The 18,905-nt window shown below is 43.9% G+C and overlaps 1 protein-coding gene across 2 annotated transcripts in view; it reads left to right on the top strand.

Moving 5' to 3' along the window:
* The window catches only part of LOC138416629 (quinone oxidoreductase-like protein 2), a 31,252-nt gene that overhangs the window by 3,777 nt on the left and 8,570 nt on the right, over positions 1 to 18,905 (top strand). For both annotated transcript variants that reach the window (XM_069546148.1, XM_069546147.1), the window contains exons 4-9: positions 1,192 to 1,250; positions 1,785 to 1,850; positions 2,631 to 2,740; positions 4,118 to 4,199; positions 8,599 to 8,780; positions 10,771 to 10,999. In XM_069546148.1, the coding sequence (XP_069402249.1) occupies positions 1,192 to 1,250; positions 1,785 to 1,850; positions 2,631 to 2,740; positions 4,118 to 4,199; positions 8,599 to 8,780; positions 10,771 to 10,999 (728 nt within the window). The remainder of the gene's footprint in view (positions 1 to 1,191; positions 1,251 to 1,784; positions 1,851 to 2,630; positions 2,741 to 4,117; positions 4,200 to 8,598; positions 8,781 to 10,770; positions 11,000 to 18,905) is intronic.

Below are 18,905 nucleotides of genomic sequence, written 5' to 3'. Positions count from 1 at the left end.
TTGTTTTCTAGAGACTTGTACCTCTTCATCTGCTTCGCTTACTTCATCCACCCCTCAATAAATACTTTGAAAAGGCGTAAATGAACAAATAAAATTTGATGTATTATTATGCTCACCAGAATCCTGATCAGAATCATCAGTGGTCATAGTCATTCTCTTTCATTCCTTGACGGTTCCTCAATTTTACTTTTTCACGGAAGGATCATAAACATCTGGTTGCAGCTACGACTCTCAGTCCTCACAAATACATTCCCCAAGAAACCTGATACCAAAGGATCAGAAAGAAGATACAGAGTTTATCCATTTCTTAGTAGGCTGCTCTCTGACTTGCATTATACTCAATCTGATTACATTTAGATCCCGAGTCTGTGGACCAATGACTCATTTTTGTTGGTGAAATTTATTGAAAGAGATATAAGTATAGTTTGGTGTGTATCTATCTACTATATAAGTAATATACAGCTATATACCGTAAATATACAGTACATGTATATTTTATACACCATAGACACCGCTGAAGATACAGTGATTGCAAAAACAGTTGCAGTGTTTTGGCCTTAGGGCATTTGGTTATGCCTCAACGGTTGGAACTGGTTCCCTCTGTTTGTATTTGCTGACATGCTGGTTAGGGGGGAAGATGTCTTACTCAATTGAGTTATTCTTCTGGCAGCTCAAGTGGGAAATGTATGATCATTCAACTCAGAAATTTTGGAGGTGGAGAAGGAAAGAGCAGACACCAGTTCATCCAACTAGACCAAGTGCTGTATGCATGAATATAGTTCGCGACCTTGAGGGGCCTCATAGTCCAGAAGAGGATACCTGGGAATAGATAAATACCATATGATGAATATTATCATTGAGCGTGCTGGAGGAGCCCAAGGCCCCAGAGATCAGGGTCAAAAGTACTTGTATACTCATGGTTCTCTATTCTTTTGCCCATTCTTGAAATTTTCATTTGTGTCATGGTAAGAATAGGACTGCTATAGCTTTTCAAGTTGTGATCATGAAATCTTAATTCACTTTCCTGTGTGTTGGGTATAACACGCCTATTCTTCTTCCTGGATGGGGTAGGGGGCGGAACACAAACACTTTTGGCTCCAGAAAGCTCATAGGACAGCCTGTCGATCAGAGTTTTCTCATCTCTCTGGTGCTGGGCTTTACAGATAACCTGATCTTTAACATTTGTTTTAGGAATGGAGTTTTCTGGGATGGTATTGGAGACAGGCACAGATGTCAGCATGGTGAAAGAGGTAAATTAGTTGAATCTAGGGAACTGATGTGTGGGTAACTATGAGAAATAGTTTGTAGCCAGAGGGTCTTGCTTTTCCTGGACTTTGCCAGCGGACACCAAAGGCAGAATGAGATGGAGCGGGGAGAAACGAATTCTGAATTGAGGGAAGGAAGCCTGGTCTGGCTTCGTTAAACTTTTTATTACTAATGAAAGGCAGCACCTGGGGTTTTAGTTACTGAAAGGATAGAGAGTTCTCAAGTTTCAGTATTTTGTGAGAGAAATGAATACTGGGATTCTAATTCATATCAGTTTTTTCCTTTCTCGGTTCAGTCATCGTCCAAAATGTGTTCAAATTGGCTTGGCCACCTGATGGGGGTTGTGTGAAAACAGCTGAATTATTTACTAAGCAGCAACACTGAATAGATAATTAAGGGAACCTGTGTCTTACTGGATCAGAAAGAACAATTTTCTTTCTTTTTTGGGTTAATTTGGGAAGGGGTTAAATGGCAAGAGCATACATTTGAACATACCCTTAATGGTATTTTCCCTTCAGGGAGATCGAGTCATTGGCCTGCCTGGCTTTGGTGGTATGGCTGAAGAATGCATCATTGACCACAAGGTAGCCCTGCTCCTCAATATTCATCCTTGGAGATTCTTTTTCTGCTGTCTTTCATTTTCACCTATCCCTCAGTCCTCCTTTTCCTTTCTTTTTTTTTTTTTGTATTCTTTAGGTTATGTCTTGTTTCTCAGCCAAGCATTTCTTTCTTTCAAATGCTAAACCCTTTTTTTTTGTTGGTTTGCTTGTTTTGGTGTGACAACCATTGCAGAGAGATTTGTTTGTGTGGAGTGGTTTAATGAAGAAGGGCATTTTGTTTTCTGAGGCCTGGAACAATCGACTAGCTGTACAACTGGACCATAGTTAAGTGGTTTTGGTAGAAAAACTGATTTGAAGCCTTGATGTAATGAGCTTCTTCCCCGCGCCAAGCATGTGAAAGAATCCTCCTGGGAGGTAGCCGGCTGGTGTAGGGGTGTGGTTGTCCAGGATGTGAATGGTGCCCCCTAGTGGTGGCTAGTACACACCTTTTTTTTTTTTTTAAACTTCTTTATTTAAGGTAAAATTTTTGTACCATGTTATTCACTTATTATATTAATACCGCAGTGGCATGTGTTATATCCTCTGCAGATTGGTTCCTTCCTGATCCAGATGCCAGCTTTAGGATTTTTGAAAGCTGATGTGCCCACGTCTTCAAATTGACCATCACTTGCTTGGTCTTGACTTCCACTGGGCTTGGTTCCTGACATGTGTTGCCCTTTGCAAGTCAAGTCATAATATGTATTGAGCAGCCTTTATGAAGAGGTACAGTGCTTAATCTCTAAGTCACTGTTATCTCTTTTATAGAACCTGTGGCAGATTCCAGAAAAGGTGTCCCTCCGAGAAGCTGCCGCCCTGCCCGTGTCCTATGGCACTGCTATTTTCGCTCTGGAGCATCGGGCCTGTACCCAGCCTGGGTGAGGACTGTGTCGACGACAGAGGGATAGATGGCACCTCCTCTAACACCAGAAATGTCCACCAAGACCGTGGCCCTCTGTTCCCTTCCCTGACCTTGTGTACATTCTAAGGCCCTTTGATCATGCCCGACTCTTTGCGACCCTATGGGCTGTAGCCCGCCAGGCTTCTCTGTCCATGGGATCTGCCAGGCAAGAATACTGGAGTGGGTTGCCATGCCTTCCTCTAGGGGATCTTCCCAACCCAGGGATCAAACCGGAGTCTCTTACATCACCTGCATTGGCAGGCAGGTTCTTTACCACTAGCGCCATGTAGGAAGCCCTCCCTGACCCTTACCTCACGGCTATCTAAGGAAAAGCCAAAGGAAGGGAGTGGCCCAAGATTGAAGCCTGGTGCCAGTGGGGATACCCTTTTGCCTGAGAGGGGACGGTAGACTGTGAACTTGGCCAATATGAATTTGGAGAAATCTTTCTCTCAAGTCTGACCCCTCTGGAGATCACTTCCTAGAAAACCTTACATTTTAGAGAGCTGGTTTATTTCAACTCCTTTCACTCAGGTTTTAATGGAAGCCTGTGGCATTTGTTTCTGTGAGGCTTGGCTGGGCATCACAGGTCACAAATACTGTAGGCAGGTGGTGTGTTGGTAAAGAATCCACCTGCCAATGCAGTGGACACGGGTTTGATCTCTGGGTGGGGGAAGATCCCTTGGAGAAGGAAATGGCAGTCCACTCCAGTATTCTGAAAAGTCTCATGGACAGAGGAGCCTGGCAGTCTACAGTCCATGGGGTCGCAAAGAGTGAGACAGGACTGAGCACTGAGTGACTGAGCCCAGCACACACATAGTGGTATTTGCCTCTTGAGGCTTGGCTGGGTATACTTAACAGGTATTTCAAGCTCAGAGGTGCTGAGTTTCTCACTTAACTGGGAGTGTTCCCACAGCTTCTTGCTCTTTTCTGAGAGCTCAGAATTGCTCCAGGGAGATGGGCTTAGAAGAACAGCGACTGCTAGGTGATCATCAGCTTCTAAAATTTGGCAGTGTCTAGTATGGGAGTGATTTTAGGACAGAATTTAAGAAGCAGAAATTGGAGTGGTAGCGCAAAGGAAGGCTACCACTGAAATGAGGGAGAGGCTACCTAGAGAGATTAAGGACCCTCACTTGGGAATTCTTCGGGACTGGACCAAATTAGGACTGATCTACATATATAACACGGCCCAAGAGGCTGGAGAGTGTTCATGTACGTGTACGTGTACACGAGGGGGTTAAACTAGATGAACTCTCAGTTCTCTTGTTTTAAAATGTCCCATCTTCAGAGTGTTCATGAAATCATATTGCTGGGTGACTTTTGGTTTCTTGAGTAACACTCATCTTTCCCTGCACAGAGAAACTGTTTTAGTGACGGCAGCGGCTGGAGCCACAGGCCTCGCCGTGATAGATGTGGCAACAAACATTCTTCAGGCCAAGGTATTTGCAAGTTCGATTCTCCATTAAAGAATATCACACCTCCCGCTTTCAAACATGGAATATATTCCTTTATTTATAAAAAAAATCAGGTGCGAGGTACTGGGAACGTTAAGTAGCCTGGAGTAGGGTCTTGCCATCTATTTGCTTGCAGACTAGTGAGGGCACTGAGGAGTAAGTCTCTTGTGCTTCCAGTTATTAGACCTTGGTAAGATTCAACTCGCCTCACACCCTCTGCAGATTTTATTCCTTCTACCTGGAAAGCTCTAAACTGTCTCCCCTTGAACTTCAATTTTAAACTCAGATGCTGTTTTTTTCAGGGGAGTATCCTGTGTCCCTCCCCTCCATGGGACTATTTCTATGTGGTCTCTGAGCGTCCTGTACTTCTCTTTCATAGTGTGGTTAGCCCTGTTGGATCAATGTCTCCTTCCCACTGGACTGTAATCCCCCTCAAGGCAGGACCAGTATCGGTTTGATCCATTATTATAATCGCAGCAGCTAGCATGGTGCTGAGACCATCGTAGGCATTCAGTAATTATTATTATTTTGTAAATTTATTTATTTATTTGGCTATGCTGGGTCTTCAGTCTTCATTTTATCCTGTAGGATCTTTAGTTGTGACATGCGTAACTCTTAGTTGTGGCTTGTGGGGTCTAGTCCCTTGACCAGGGATCAAACCTGGACCCCCTGCTTTGGGAGTGTGGGGTCTTAGCCACTGGACTACCAGAAAATTCCCTAAATAATTATTTCTTGAATGAATGAATAAATACATGAAAGAAAGACCCAATTCTCTATATGGGCTTTTCCTGGAGGCTGTGAGTGTCAGAGAAAAAGCATTTCTTGGAGAAGGTGGACATTTATGCTGACATTTACAGTCGACTAGCAGAAGAAGAGAAGGAAAGGGAAGGCCGTTTAAGTCATGGGAAGACAGAGACATAGGTACTAACATGATTCCTTCAGGGAATGGCAAAGAGCATCTGTGGAGCAAAGGATGTGGGGAATGGTGGGGGGTGACTCTAGAGAGGTGGGAGAGATAGGATCATGAAGCACTGAGGAATCTGAACATTTCTTGGAAACTGTCAGGTGCTACTGAAGATTTCACATAGGAATGACATGATTATCTTTGCGTTTTTGCAAAGTTCACTTTGGTAGCAATGGGGATGAGGGATGGGGCAAGGTCAGGGGGTCATGTGTAGTGTGGAGGCAGTAGGGCAGATTCTTGGAACAAATGAGGTCAGAGGTTTTGATCCTTGAAACAGGGCACTGGAGGTGATGATCAGAAAGATACCAAAGTAGAAGAAAATAGAGAATTTGGTGACTGGAGAGCATCCTAATATAGTTGAAGGAACAAGGACTTTGAAGTTGGCCTGCTGTGTTGTGCTTAGTTGCTCAGTCGTGTCTGACTCTGCGACCTCATGAACTGTAGCCTGCCAAGCTCCTCTGTTCCTGGGGATTCTCCAGGCAAGAAGACTGGAGTGGGTTGCCATGCCCTGCTCCAGGGGATCTTTGCAACCCAGGGATCCTGCATTGCAGGCAGATTCTTTACCATCTGAGCCACCAGGGAAGCCCTGGAGTTAGCCTGACCTAGGTGCAAATTCTCGCTCTGTCTCTAGCTTAATAGCTTCAGTCACCTCATTTGTACAATAGTGCTTTTCTCATAGTATGGTTGTGGGAATATTGAGATCGCATGTGTCATGTACCAGTCTGAGGCATAGTGTGTTGGGGAGGATCCTTTAAAAAGGGATCCTGGTATTATCAGACATGGAGTGGGAAGGCACAGCCTAGATGCACTTAGAGATTTGCCATTTGCTGAGACTGAGATCCTAGAAGGAAGTGGTGAGCTCAGTTTTGGATGTGCTGAGTGTGAGCTTCCTCTGATGCCTAGAGGCACAAAGATACTGTCCCGGTTTGGTGATAATTGGACTGATCTGGAATTTCTCCAGGTGGCAGCTCTCTTTTCTCACATTGACTCTCTTTTGGGAAGGACATGTGAGTTCTGAAACTAGCCTCAGATACCAGGAGGCTCCTCCTGGGATATTAACACATTCACACTCAAAATAAGGGCTTATATCACCTCTCTTAAGGGGGAGACCAAAATTAGTCTCATTGTTTAGAAACACTGACTATTTAACATTTCTGGGAAGACAAGACTGTACTGTTTGTTTTAAATAGATACAAGAAATTAAGTAGAGTGAAAAATTTGCTTGAATGCCAATATTTAATCCCAGGAGACGTGGATTCGATCTCTGGGTCAGGAAGATCCCCTGGAGGAGGAAATGGCAACCCACTCCAGTATTCTTGCCTGGAAAATCCCATGGACAGATGAGCTTGGTGGGCTACAGTCCATGGGGTTGCAAAACAGTCAGACTCGACTTAGTGATTGAGCACACACACATGTATTTTCTTTAGCAGGAATAATGGTTTTAAGCAAAAGCAAACAAACGAATAATGTCATTATGTCACTGCTCAGAACATGTCATTTTGATAACACCTTCCATTCACAGCGTCTCAGGTTGCTTTCACATTGCCTGCACAGCAATTATCTTACCCTTGGTCCTCGCAGAACCCATGGGAGATGGGGAATGGAAGTGTTTGTTATCCCTATTTCACAGATAAAGAAAGTGAGGCACCTGGAAAGAAAATTATTCACAGCACGCCTGTCTGGGACTTACAAGGAATCCTGGAGTTGGAGTCGGGTGCCCAACCCTAGTCTGGTGTGTGCCCACTGTAGCACTTTGTGTGGGTTTTGCTGGGCAGTGCAGCCATTTGAGGGTTCCATTGGGGAGCATTTGAGGGTAACTTTTAGCTTCAAATAGTTATGGGTGAGTCTGGACTTTTTTAAGGGCACAGATGTTCTTGGGTGTTTGAATGCACATTCTGAATGTCACCTTGAAGCCGAAGTGCTTGGGGTGGTGGGGGCTGCCCAGTGAACAGGCACCTCTAGGCAATGCTTCAGTGTCTGAAGCTTTTCTGAAGACTTCCAAACCTCAGACCTCCTCACAGTATGGCCCACAACCATCTATGTCTTCTTTGGCAGGCCGTAGGCATGGCTTTCTCCCAGCTCGAAGGACTGGGCTTCGGTATCAGTAGCATTGGATTTGAATAGTTGTTCTACTGTCTGTTATGTGAATAATCCTTGCTTAACTACTTAACCTCTCTGGGTCAATGTCTCCATCTTCAGAATGCGACTAACTGTAAGTCCCCCATAATGTTCTTATGAGGTTTAAATAGAATAAATAATTGCTAATGTTTAACAATAGATTCAATTTATCTAACACTTTGTTTCCCAAGTGCTTATTCCTTTTAATTTAAAAAATATATCTCAGTTTACGGATGAGGGTAACTGAAACTTAGAGAAGTTGGCAGGCAATACAGACAGATGTTAAAAGCATAACCTCTAGAGATGAATTACCTGAGTTTGGATCCCAGTTCTGCCTCCCATGAGCTGTGTGACCTTGGGCAAGATACTCGACTTCTTTGGCCTGTCTCTTCATCTTCAAAATGGGGATGATAATAGTGTGTATATTATTGGGCTATTAAAGTGAAATGAGCTATTAATATATGTAAGGCATTTAGAATAGTGTCTGGCACAGAGTAAGCACTATGTAAATGTTAGATCTTACTAAGTAATTTGCCTTAAGTAACACAGCTAGTTAGTAACAGAGCCAGGATTTGAACTCAGGTCTGCCCGACTTTAAGCTCTTTCCACTGAATCATGTTTTACCCCCTGAGAAGCCTTCTTGATCTTCTAGCTCTAGGCTAGGTGCCTCTAGCTTGCAGTTCGGAGCCCTCTGTGCTGCCCCCATCGTACTGCTGGGTCATGCTTTCTTGGCTCCGAGCTTGGTATTTAGGTTGTATCCTTACTACTTGACTCACAGTGGGTACTCAGTAAATGATGGGCTTCCCCTGGTGGCTCAGATGGTAAAGAATCCACCTGCAATGTGGGAGACCTGGGTTCGATCCCTGGGTTGGGAAGATCCTCTGGAGGAGGCATGGCGGCCCACTCCAGTATCCTTGCCTGGAGAATTCCCATGGACAGAAGAGCCTGGTGGGCTACAGCCCATGGCATTGCAGAGAGTCAGACATGACTGAGCAACTAAGCACAGCAATAGTGGTTTTAATTTTCATTTGGAGAAACGTTTTGTCTCCTGAATTATTTCTTAGCTAGACCCACTGAGCTTCCAAGGTTCCTGGAAATGTGGACCCGGTTGTCAGTGGGGCATGGAGAGGCCAGTGCATTGATGCTGTGTGATGGGCCTGTGTGTTGGATTGAGGCTGGTGCTAAGACAGAGGTCACATTGGTTTCCTTGATCAGCACCCTTTGTTTGGAGGCTGGGTGGGTCGGGTGAGCCCCTCTTGCTACGTATGCTGGACCATCTGAAGTGTTGTGTTCTTCATGTAGGTAATAGCTGCAGCTGGAAGTGATGAAAAGTGTCAGCTGGCGATGCAGAGGGGGGCACAGTCCAGTGTGAACTACAGTCGGGGCAGCCTTAAGGAGGCCGTGGGGAAGCTGGTCGGCGCTGGTGGGGTGAACGTGGTCATTGACATGGTGGGAGGAGACGTCTTCCTGGAGGCTCTCCGCAGGTAGGTGAAGTGGTCCTCCTGGGTGGGCTAGACCGGGGGCTCTGCTGAAACCTTGTCAGACCTCTGGCTTCCTTCTGGCCTTGCTGCTTTCTTGTTTTTGCTGCTCACTTTTCCTGTAGGTACTGGCATCAACGGGAACAGCTGAGTGGGTGGGTGAAAAGGAATAGAAGCAGAGGGAAAATCAGGAAATGCTTAAATATAGCAAAAACAAAATAGCCAACTGGAAAATATCCAAAAAGAAAAAGAAAAAACCGCAGACTCTCTAGTTGGCAATATCAAATGCTTTAGAAATTATACATGTGTTATATTCAGCTCTGCCTGTACCCACTAGCTACTTTATATACATGGTATGGGTAATTCTTTTTTTTTTTAATTAAACTTTTTATTTTGCACTGGAGTATAGCTGATTAGCAATGTGATAGTTTCAGGTGGATGGCAAAGGAACTCAGCCATATATATGCATGTATTCATTCTCCCCCAAACTCTCCTCTGTGGGTAATTCTTGAGGAGATCATTGTTTGGATGTTAGAATTACTGGGGAGGCAGACCCCCAGTTCACTATGCACCAAGGGAGAGTCTCTTTTGATCTTACTGGTTTCCGAAGCTACCACCAGTGTAGATGTCTTCTTGACTTGTTTTATTTTTAAAAAAAATCACTGGAGATTTCATGGGACTGTTGTATCTATACTAATTCTCATTCTGTTTCAACCAGGAAGGCTGCAGTGCTCTGATAGTATTAGCTTCATTTCTCATGTCATCCTGGCAAGCATAGTTTTGTGCTTCATCTTAGTTTAAGGAGAAGAAGCAGAGAGAGCAGCTTGCCCACAGAAGGGATCCCTGTGGTCCCCTTACAAGACTGGTTAGTTCCTCTGCTCCTTACTGTCTTTCTTGCTTATGGCTTATTTTTATCTTTTCCTACTGAGAAATCCAAACTGGTGCAGAATGGTTCCCCCCTGCTAGTTTGCAAGGTCAGGAAGAATTCCCAACTGGGGATTTAATGCATGTTGCCTTTTTTTGTTGTTGTTAATGGTGGTAAAATACAGGTAACCTAGTATTTAACATTTTAACTGTTTTAAGTGTACAGTTAAACTTGTTCACCATCTCCAATATTGTGTAACCATCTCCAATACAAACTCTGTACCCATTAAACAACTGCCTGCCAACTCCCATAAGCTCTATTCTATTTTCTGCCTTTCTTAATTACTGTCCATTGCTTTTTCTTCCCTCATTCTGTTTTTTATTGTGGTAAAAAGCATATAACCAAAGGCTTGCTGTATTAACTGCTATAAAATGTAGAGTTCAGTGGTATTAAATATATCTACATTGTGAAACAGGTCTTCATGACTTTCTTCTTGCAAACCTAAAATTCTGTACCCATTAAATAACTCTCTTCTCCCCTTCTCCCCAGCCCTTAGTAATCACTATTCTACTTTGTTTCTATGAATTTGACTATTTTAGATACCCCAAATAAGCAGAATAATACAATGTTCATCTTTCTGTAAGTGGCTTGTTTCACTTACCGTAATGACCTTAAGGCTCATCCGTGTCTTAACATGGGACAGAATGTCCTTCCTTTTTAAGACTATATAATACTCTACTGTTTGTATATAACGCCTTCTGTTTACCAATCCATCAGTGGATGGACATTTGGATTGTTTCCACCTCTTGGCTTTTATAGATAGTGCTACTGTGAACTTGGCTCTTCAAATACCTCTCCAAGACTCTGCTTTCAGTTCTTTTGGATATAGACTCAGAAGTGAGATTGCTGGGTTATATGGTAGTTCTAATTTTGAATTTTTAAGGAACCTCCATGCTGTTTTCCATAACATTTGCACCATTTTACATTCTCACCAATGTTCCTTGAGGGGTCCATTTCTCTAGATCCTTGCTAACATTTATTTTCTATTTTATTTTTAATAGTAGCCATCCTGGTGGCTGTGAATGTGCATTGTCTTTTATAATCTTTGTTTTTTCCTCCTTTTCCCCTCAGCCTGGCATATGAGGGCAGGATCGTGGTGGTAGGTTTCGCTGGAGGAACCATTGCTTCTGTACCAGCCAATCTTCTGCTGCTGAAGAATATTACTGCCATGGGGCTCTACTGGGGCAGATACCGGCACCAGAACTTTCCCATCTTCTCCAGAAGCCTATCCTCAGCACTCCAGTACTGCCAAGAAGGGCGCATCCAGCCATACATTGGAGAGGTTTTTAAACTGGAAGAGGTGAGATGCTCTTGGGTTCAGTCGTTCAGTCATGTTTGACTTTGTGACCCCCTTGGACTGTAGCCCACCAGGCTCTTCTGTCCATGAAATTTTCCAGGCAAGAATACTGGTATAGGGTGCCATTTCCTCCTCCAGGGGATCTTCCTGATCCAGCAGTTGAACCCACATCTCTTGTGTCTCCTGCATTGGCAGGTGATTCTTTACCATTGCACCACCTGGGAAACCCCGGAGACACTCTTAAGGGGTATGATATAGCTAGTCAGTCAGTTCAGTTGCTCAGTCATGTCCGACTGTTTGCAACTCCATGGACTGCAGCACGCCAGGCTTCCCTGTCCATCACCGACTCGCAGAGCTTGCTCAAACGTATGTCCATCAAGTCGGTGTTACCATCCAGCCATCTCATCCTCTGTCGTCCCCTTCTCCTCCTTTTTCCCAGTAATATAGCTAAGGCCAGGAAATAATGTGGCAAACTATGGAATGATTTCTTTCTGCATGTGTGTGTGCTAAATCACTTCAGTTGTGTCCGACTCTTTGCAACCCTATGGACTGTAGCCCACCGGGCTCCTCTGTCCATGGGATTCTCCAGGCAAGAATACTGCAGTGGGTTGCTGTGCCCTCCTCCAGGGGGTGGATATTCCCAACTGAGGGACTGAACCCCGGTCTTCTGCATTGCAGGCAGATTCTTTACCACCTGAGCCACCTGGGAAGCCCCAATTTCTCTCTAGATACTATAAATCTTCCTTATATGGAATTAAAGGGTGAAAACAATGGGGTCTCACAGGCTGCAGGGTCATAGGATTTCTCTCTGTCTTGTAGGTTGTATAGTTATATACTCAGGCTTAGTAAGTCAGAGGAAACTGAAACTGTGAAGGCCATGAAGAAGCTGGATTTTGAGGGCTCTTGTCTACATCACTGGTGTCTTAAACAGAGGGTTGTGATAGTACTTTAGAAAATGATTTACTGGTGTTGATATGAACTCTGAACTGCACAGCATACAAGTTTAAAAAGGAAGCCCTTCATTTGACCTTTGGTTTTAGAATACAGACTCTTTTAAAGTACAACCAGATGATCTAAGCTGGAGTTCTGTGAACAGAACAGCAAATCACGCTCGGTATCATATGACTATAATTCATCCATTAGTCACTGTAGTTAATTTTGTTGGCTATTCAGGCCCTTTTTTTCGCTCCTTTACAGTCCCATTAATGTGGCTTAAACGTCCTCCAAAGTGTAATTATGTGCATGCATATGCAATGTAGTTGCAAATGCAAATCTGTTAGCCATTCCCTGTGAAGGGTGTTTTTTTTTTTTTTTTTTTTGGACAGTGCTGCATGACTTGTGGAACGTTAGCTCCCCAGCCAGGGGTCAAGCCAGGGGTCAAGCCTGGGCCCTGACAGTGAAAGTGCTGAGCTACTGGACTACCAGGGGGTTCATGGAGTTTTTTTTTTTTTTAATAAGTTTTACTCTTCAAAAGACTGTTTTGGTAACTCTAGTCAGCCACTGGTGGAGGCGATGTTTTGTTCATATGCAGATTAGTGGAGCCCAAGGTGCCAGGTTTCATTCTCTCCAGCCTTCCATTTTTATGTTTTTCCTATGATGAGATGAGACACAGTCTTCTGAAACATGATTTACTTTCTTCCTCATCTTTTTGGTATGTTAGTCAAGAAGGTAATGTTCAGTGGTAAAAAGAGAACCTTATTGGCCATCAGAAAACTGAGTAGATTCTGTTTCCAGCTTTGTCCCCATCTATTTGCAATTTCGTGGAAGTCCCCTCACCTTTCTGATCTTCACTTTCCACATCTGTAAAGTTGAGGAGTAGGTATTCCCTTGTGGTCCAGTGGTTAGGATTCGGTGCTTTCCCTGCTGGGGCCCAGGTTCAGTCCCTGGTGGGGGAACTAAGATCCCATGAGCCACATGTCATGGCCAAAAAAATGCTGAGGCTTTCAGTTTATTCTTCCGAACCACATTCTGAATGAGAGTGAGCTGCTTGGCTCTGCGGCTCCATCTCTGCTGGGACCTCAGCGAAGTGAAGTGAAAGTGAAAGTCGCTCAGTCGTGTCCAGCTCTTTGCGACCCCATACAGTCCATGGAGTTCTCCAGGCCAGAATACTGGAGTGGGTAGCCTTTCCCTTCTCAAGGGGATCTTCCCAACCCAGGGATCAAATTCTCCTGTATTGCACGCAGATTCTTTATCCACTGAGCTATCAGGGAAGCCCTGAGACCTCAGTACTGCACGTTTTATTTCTTGTGTTCATGCTTTTCTTTTTGGAAAAGGTTTTGTGGCTTAAAAACGTGAAAACCATCAGTTTAGAGAATTTCTGCGTCCCTTTCCTCTTTTATTATGTGACTTGTAAACTGAGGTTTGCTTTACCTGAGGCTCATATACACTTGCTGATTGAGGATAAGAACAGTTAGGCAGTAGCCAAGTGGAAACATGTGCTAGTTTGAGCTGTTTCTTCTCTGCTTTGATGTGTTCTAGGTACTGCTCAGGCATAAAAGAAAGCTAGAGGTGATTATTCTTTTAATTACCCACATTGAAGTTCTCTCTTCTCTTAAACACAGATTACCTAATTATTAACAGTTCTCAGCTTCCATTTGCCTACCTCTGCAATGAGGACTCTGCACATAGGATTTTTCTAGATCTTCCCACTCTGCTGACTTTTCTGTTATTAACTGTTGTCTGAGGCCATGTTCCCTAACACATTTCAAGCATCTCATTCACACTCTGTCCATTTACTATTTCGTCCCTTTCTTCTTCTTTCAGTATGCAAGCTATTTAGAATAATAGTAATAATGGCAGCTCACAGACAGTAGGTGTTTATTATGGGTCAAGAACTGTGCTAAGCGCTTTACAGGCATTTTGTAATCAATCTTCACAACAAACCTTTGAAATATGAACAATCTTTTATCACATGTTACAGATGAAGAAATCAAAACTTGTAAATGGTAAGAAACCTGTCCAATGACATGTAGTAATGACAGACCTGGAATCTAGTTCAGGTATGTCTCTGACTCTGGAATCAGAGCTCCTTAAGGTAAGGTCAGACTCTGTCCTTAAACAAATCAGAAAATTTCTTCTTAGAAACCGTTTCCTAGAGCATGAAGTTGATCCATCTGTCATGGAGACATCTATGCGAACAAATTTATTGTTAAAGTGACCAGGAGTCGTGAATTTTTAAAATGAAGATTAAATGAAATTATAATTAATTTCACTAAACTTTAAAGCCTGGGTAATAATATTTTTTTCATGTAAATCAGTTAACATATTGGACACATTTGTCAGAACCTGCTTGGGCTTGGAAAATGACCGTTGTACTTGTATTTCTATAATACCAGAGATATCAGTGCTTCCCAACTTATATTTTCTCCTGAATATGTAGAATATTGGTTTGACCTTGATAGTTGATATTAATATTGTTCCTGACCAGGGTTCTTGTACTCCTTAATCAATAGAAGTTGATAAGAGGCCAGAGGAAGAAATCAGGCAAGGCTTCGCAGAGACAGCAAAAAAAAAAAAAAAAAGGAGTAGTTTCCCTTGCTCACTCCCTGAAGTGGGGCAAACTGGTTCCTCAAATGGGGTGAGGGTAGGGTCAGCCTGGAGAGGGGCTTAGTGGTCTGCCCACCCCCTTGGTGGTGCCGTTTGCAGAGATCATGCCGCAGCCCCCGCTTTTGCCCTAACACCTCAGAAGTGGCAGGTAGGTTTTTTGTCTTTCTGTATCATGTTGTTCATAATTTGCCCCAACTGCACACGTGTGCAGTTATTTTAGCTTTTAAAAGAATATTTGCCTGCTCTGTGTCTTAGTTGTGTCACGCAGGATCTTCAGTCTTTGTTGCGGCATGCAGGTTCTTTAGTTACAGCATGTGAACTCTTACTGTGATATGCAAATTCTTAGTTGAAGCATGCAGGATCTTTAAGTTGCAGTATGTGAGATCTAGTTCCTTGACCAGGAGTTGAACCTGAACCCCCTGCACTGGGAGCATGGAGTCTTAACCACCAGAGCACCAGGGAAGCTCCCCTGTAGTTATTTTTAGTCCCTTCCAGTTTCTTTGTGTTCTGTTGCTCGAGGGGACAATTGTCCAGGTGTAAGCACCACAGCAAAGGGTCCCAGCTTCTAGTCTGTTTCAACATGATCACATATTTTGTATCATAGCCTTTTTAGTAGGCGTGAGGTATGAACTTCTGTAACCCTGTGTACTTCTCCTTTATCTACTTGTAATTACTGGTTCCATGTTTGTCGTAGTTTCCCATAGTCTATAAACTCCATGGAGGCAGGGACCATGTGCTGCCGCACCTGTGTGTCTCCGGATTCTGCCAGGTACACAGTTATCTGTCAGGTGAATGATTGAGAGTAAGGGGCTCTAGGATCAGACCACCAGAACTCACACCCTGGCGCTTCAACTTTACTGGCTGTGTGACTTACATCTTTGTGATTTAGTTCCCTCATCTGTTGGGAGGGCAGTTACATACCCAATTGTTGCAGGAAGGGGGCCCCTTCCAGGGCCCAAAAGTGGGCTGTTGCCTAACACTCAGAAACTAATTGTCTGAGGAGATACAGGTGCTGATAAAACAAGAGACTTGATTGGGAAAGGGTGCTTAGATGGAGAGCAGGAGGATAAGGGAACCCAGAAGAGCTGCTCTGCCATGTGACTTGCAGTCTTGGGTTTTTTGGTGATGGGCTTCATTTCCCGGTTACCTGGGGCCAATCATTCTGACTCAGGGTCCTTCCTGGTGATGCACACATTGCTCAGCCACGATGGATGTCAGGGAGGAGGATTCTGGGAGGTCGTAGGACACGTGGAGTCTCCTTTTGACCTTTCCCGGATTCTTCCGGTGGGTGGTGGCTTGTTAGTTCCGAATTCCTTACCAGGACTTCCTGTTGTAAAATAACTCACACAAATGGTTACCACATCTGGCACCACCTGGCCAGGGTGGGTGGTTGCAGTCAGTTTCCCCTGACACAGTCTTCCAGAGTTGACAATTAAAGAAGATAACACACATAGAAGCACATAGCAAACATGTTTAAAGGAAAATGAGTAGTCATTATAAAATAACTGTAACATTTTGCATTGACACTTTGTGCGTGGTAAGTCGCTTCAGTTGTGTCGGACTCTTTGTGACCCTGTGGACTGTAGGACTCCAGCCCCTCTGGTCCATGGGATTCTCCAGGCAAGAACACTGCCATGCTCTTCTCCAGGGGACCTTTCCAACCCAGGGATCAAACCAGCATCTCTTATTTGTCTCCTGCACTGGCAGGCAGGTTCTTTACCACTAGCACCACCTGGGAAGCCTGTTGACACTTTAGAGGACAGGGTTAGAGACACAGTCTCCAGGTTTTGAATTTTTACTAGAATTTGTTGTTTTCTGAACTGTTATGTCTGTACCATGATGGGTGGATCATGAATTAGCACTGTGATCTGCTCAGAGGGTGGCATTATTTGGACGTGCTGGGTTTCTTTTCTGTAGGGAGCCGCCCACACACATCTCAGTGTGACGCAATACTTACACCTCACAGAGCTGAACTTGTTGTGTGAAGGCTGGGTGACATCACCCCATGAACAGGTTTAATGGGTAGAAACTGAGGTTTCCTCAGTGTATCTGTGGAATATTCTAAAGAGTTAAATTACTCTGTTTTGATAGAATGTGTATTATTTTAGTCCATTGATCTAGACCCAGTTTATGGGCCCCTCACATCAGCCAGCCCACCTGCCCTAGGCCTTGGCCACTTACCACACTTCTCTTGTCCCCGCAACGATGCAGCCCAGGGCCTACCCCTAGGGTCCGTCTCCTGACGCTGTTGACTGTTTCATACTTTCCCTAAGTATAGGGCTGATCTTAGGCAAGGTCACTGCTTTGTTCATCAGGGAGCTGCTGAAGCTCTAGCTTCTCCAGAAACCGGATGCGGGGCTCTGGGTAACACTGTCCAGAAGTGTGGGGGAACTCCTCCGCAACTGGACAAGCTGGGACAAGTGAGACTGGAGATAAATCGCTTGCCTTTCCTCTTTTTCTATGTGCCTTGGGTCCTATACTGCCCTTCCGGAGAGGCCCCATGTGGACAACAACCAACTGCATCTGTCCCTGAAGCTGTGAGCACTTCAGGATTGGTAACACTCATCTTGTGTTTCCTCTTCCTCCTTCCTTGATTCACCCCAGTTTCCCTCATCCTTCCCTGCTAGCACTGCAGTGTAGCATTAGAACATATGTTTTGATCAGGCTGTATTTTCTAGGGAACCCAGGCTGACACTTAGTATTGAAAATTTATTTATTTTTGTGTTTAATAATATATGGCTTGACTTTTTTTTTTTTAAAAGTCAGGTTTATTGAGGTATAGTTGCATATTCAAAATCCAAAATTGAGTATTCAAAATTCTCCAAGTCAGGCTTCAACAGTATGTGAACCATGAACTTCCAGATGTTCAAGCTGGTTTTAGAAAAGGCAGAGCAACCAGAGATCGAATTGCCAACATCTGTTGGATCATTGAAAAAGCAAGAGAGTTCCATAAAAAACATCTACTTCTGCTTTATTGACTATGCCAATGCCTTTGACTATGTAGATCACAACAAACTGGAAAATTCTGAAAGAGATAGGAATACCAGACCACCTTAACTGCTGCCTGAGAAATCTGTATGCAGGTCAAGAAGCAACAGTTAGAACCATACATGGAACAATGGACTGATTCCCAATTGGGAAAGAAGCACGTCAAGGCTGTATATTGTCACCTTGCTTATTTAACTTACATGCAGAGTATATCATGCGAAATAACAGGCTGGATGAAGCACAAGGTGGAATCAAGATTGCTGGGAGAAATATCAGTAACCTCAGATTGCAGATGATATCACCCTCATGGCAGAAAGTGAAAACTAAAGAGTCTTTTGATGAAAGAGGAGAGTGAAAAAGCTAGCTTAAAACTCAACATTCAAAAAATTAAGATCATGGCATCTGGTCCCATCACTTCATGGCAAATAGATGGGGAAACAATGGTAACAATCAGAGATTTTACTTTTTTAGGCTTCAAAATAACTGCAGATGGTGACTGCAGCCATGAAATTAAAAGATGCTTGCTCCTTGGAAGAAAAGCTATGACCAACCTAGACAGCATATTAAAAATCAGAGACATTACTTTGCCAACAAAGGTCCATCTCATCAAAGCTATGGTTTTTCTGGTAGTCATGTATAGATGTGAGAGTTGGACTCTAAAGAAAGCTGAGTGCTGAAGAATTGATGCTTTTGAACTGTGGTGCTGGAGAATACTCTTGAGAGTCCCTTGGACTGCAAGGAGATCCAACCAGTCCATCTTAAAGGAAATCAGTCCTGAATATTCATTGGAAGGACTGATGCTGAAGCTGAAGCTCCAATACTTTGGTCACCTGATGCAAAGAACTGACTAATTTGAAAAGACCCTGATGATGGGAAAGATTGAAGGTGGGAGAAGAAGGGGATGACAGAGGATGAGATGGTTGGATGGCATCACCGACTAGATGGACATGAGTTTGAGCAAGCTCTGGGAGTTGGTGATGGACAGGGAAGTCTGGTATGCTGGGGTCTCAAAGAGTCGGACATGACTGAGCGACTGAACTGAATTGCGTATAGTAGTGAAAGTCGTTCAGTCACGTTTGACTCTTTTTGATCCCATGGACTGTACAGTCCATGGAATTCTCCAGGCCAGAATACTGGAGTGGGGATCTTCCTTCTGCAGGGGATCTTTCCAACCCAGGGATCGAACCCAGGTTTCCCTCATTGCAGGCGGGTTCTTTTACCGGCTGAGCCACCAGGGAAGCATATAGTAAAACTTGTTCTAACTTTGACAAACATACATAGTCGTGTAAGCACCACCCTGCAGTCAAAATGCAGATCATGTCCGTCACTCCAAAAAGTTCCCTTGTGCTCCTTTGTCATCAGTGCCCTCCTCCTA

Source organism: Ovis canadensis, chromosome 12 (assembly GCF_042477335.2).
Source record: "Ovis canadensis isolate MfBH-ARS-UI-01 breed Bighorn chromosome 12, ARS-UI_OviCan_v2, whole genome shotgun sequence".
Lineage (NCBI taxonomy): Eukaryota > Metazoa > Chordata > Mammalia > Artiodactyla > Bovidae > Ovis > Ovis canadensis.
This window is presented reverse-complemented; position numbering and strand designations above follow the sequence as displayed.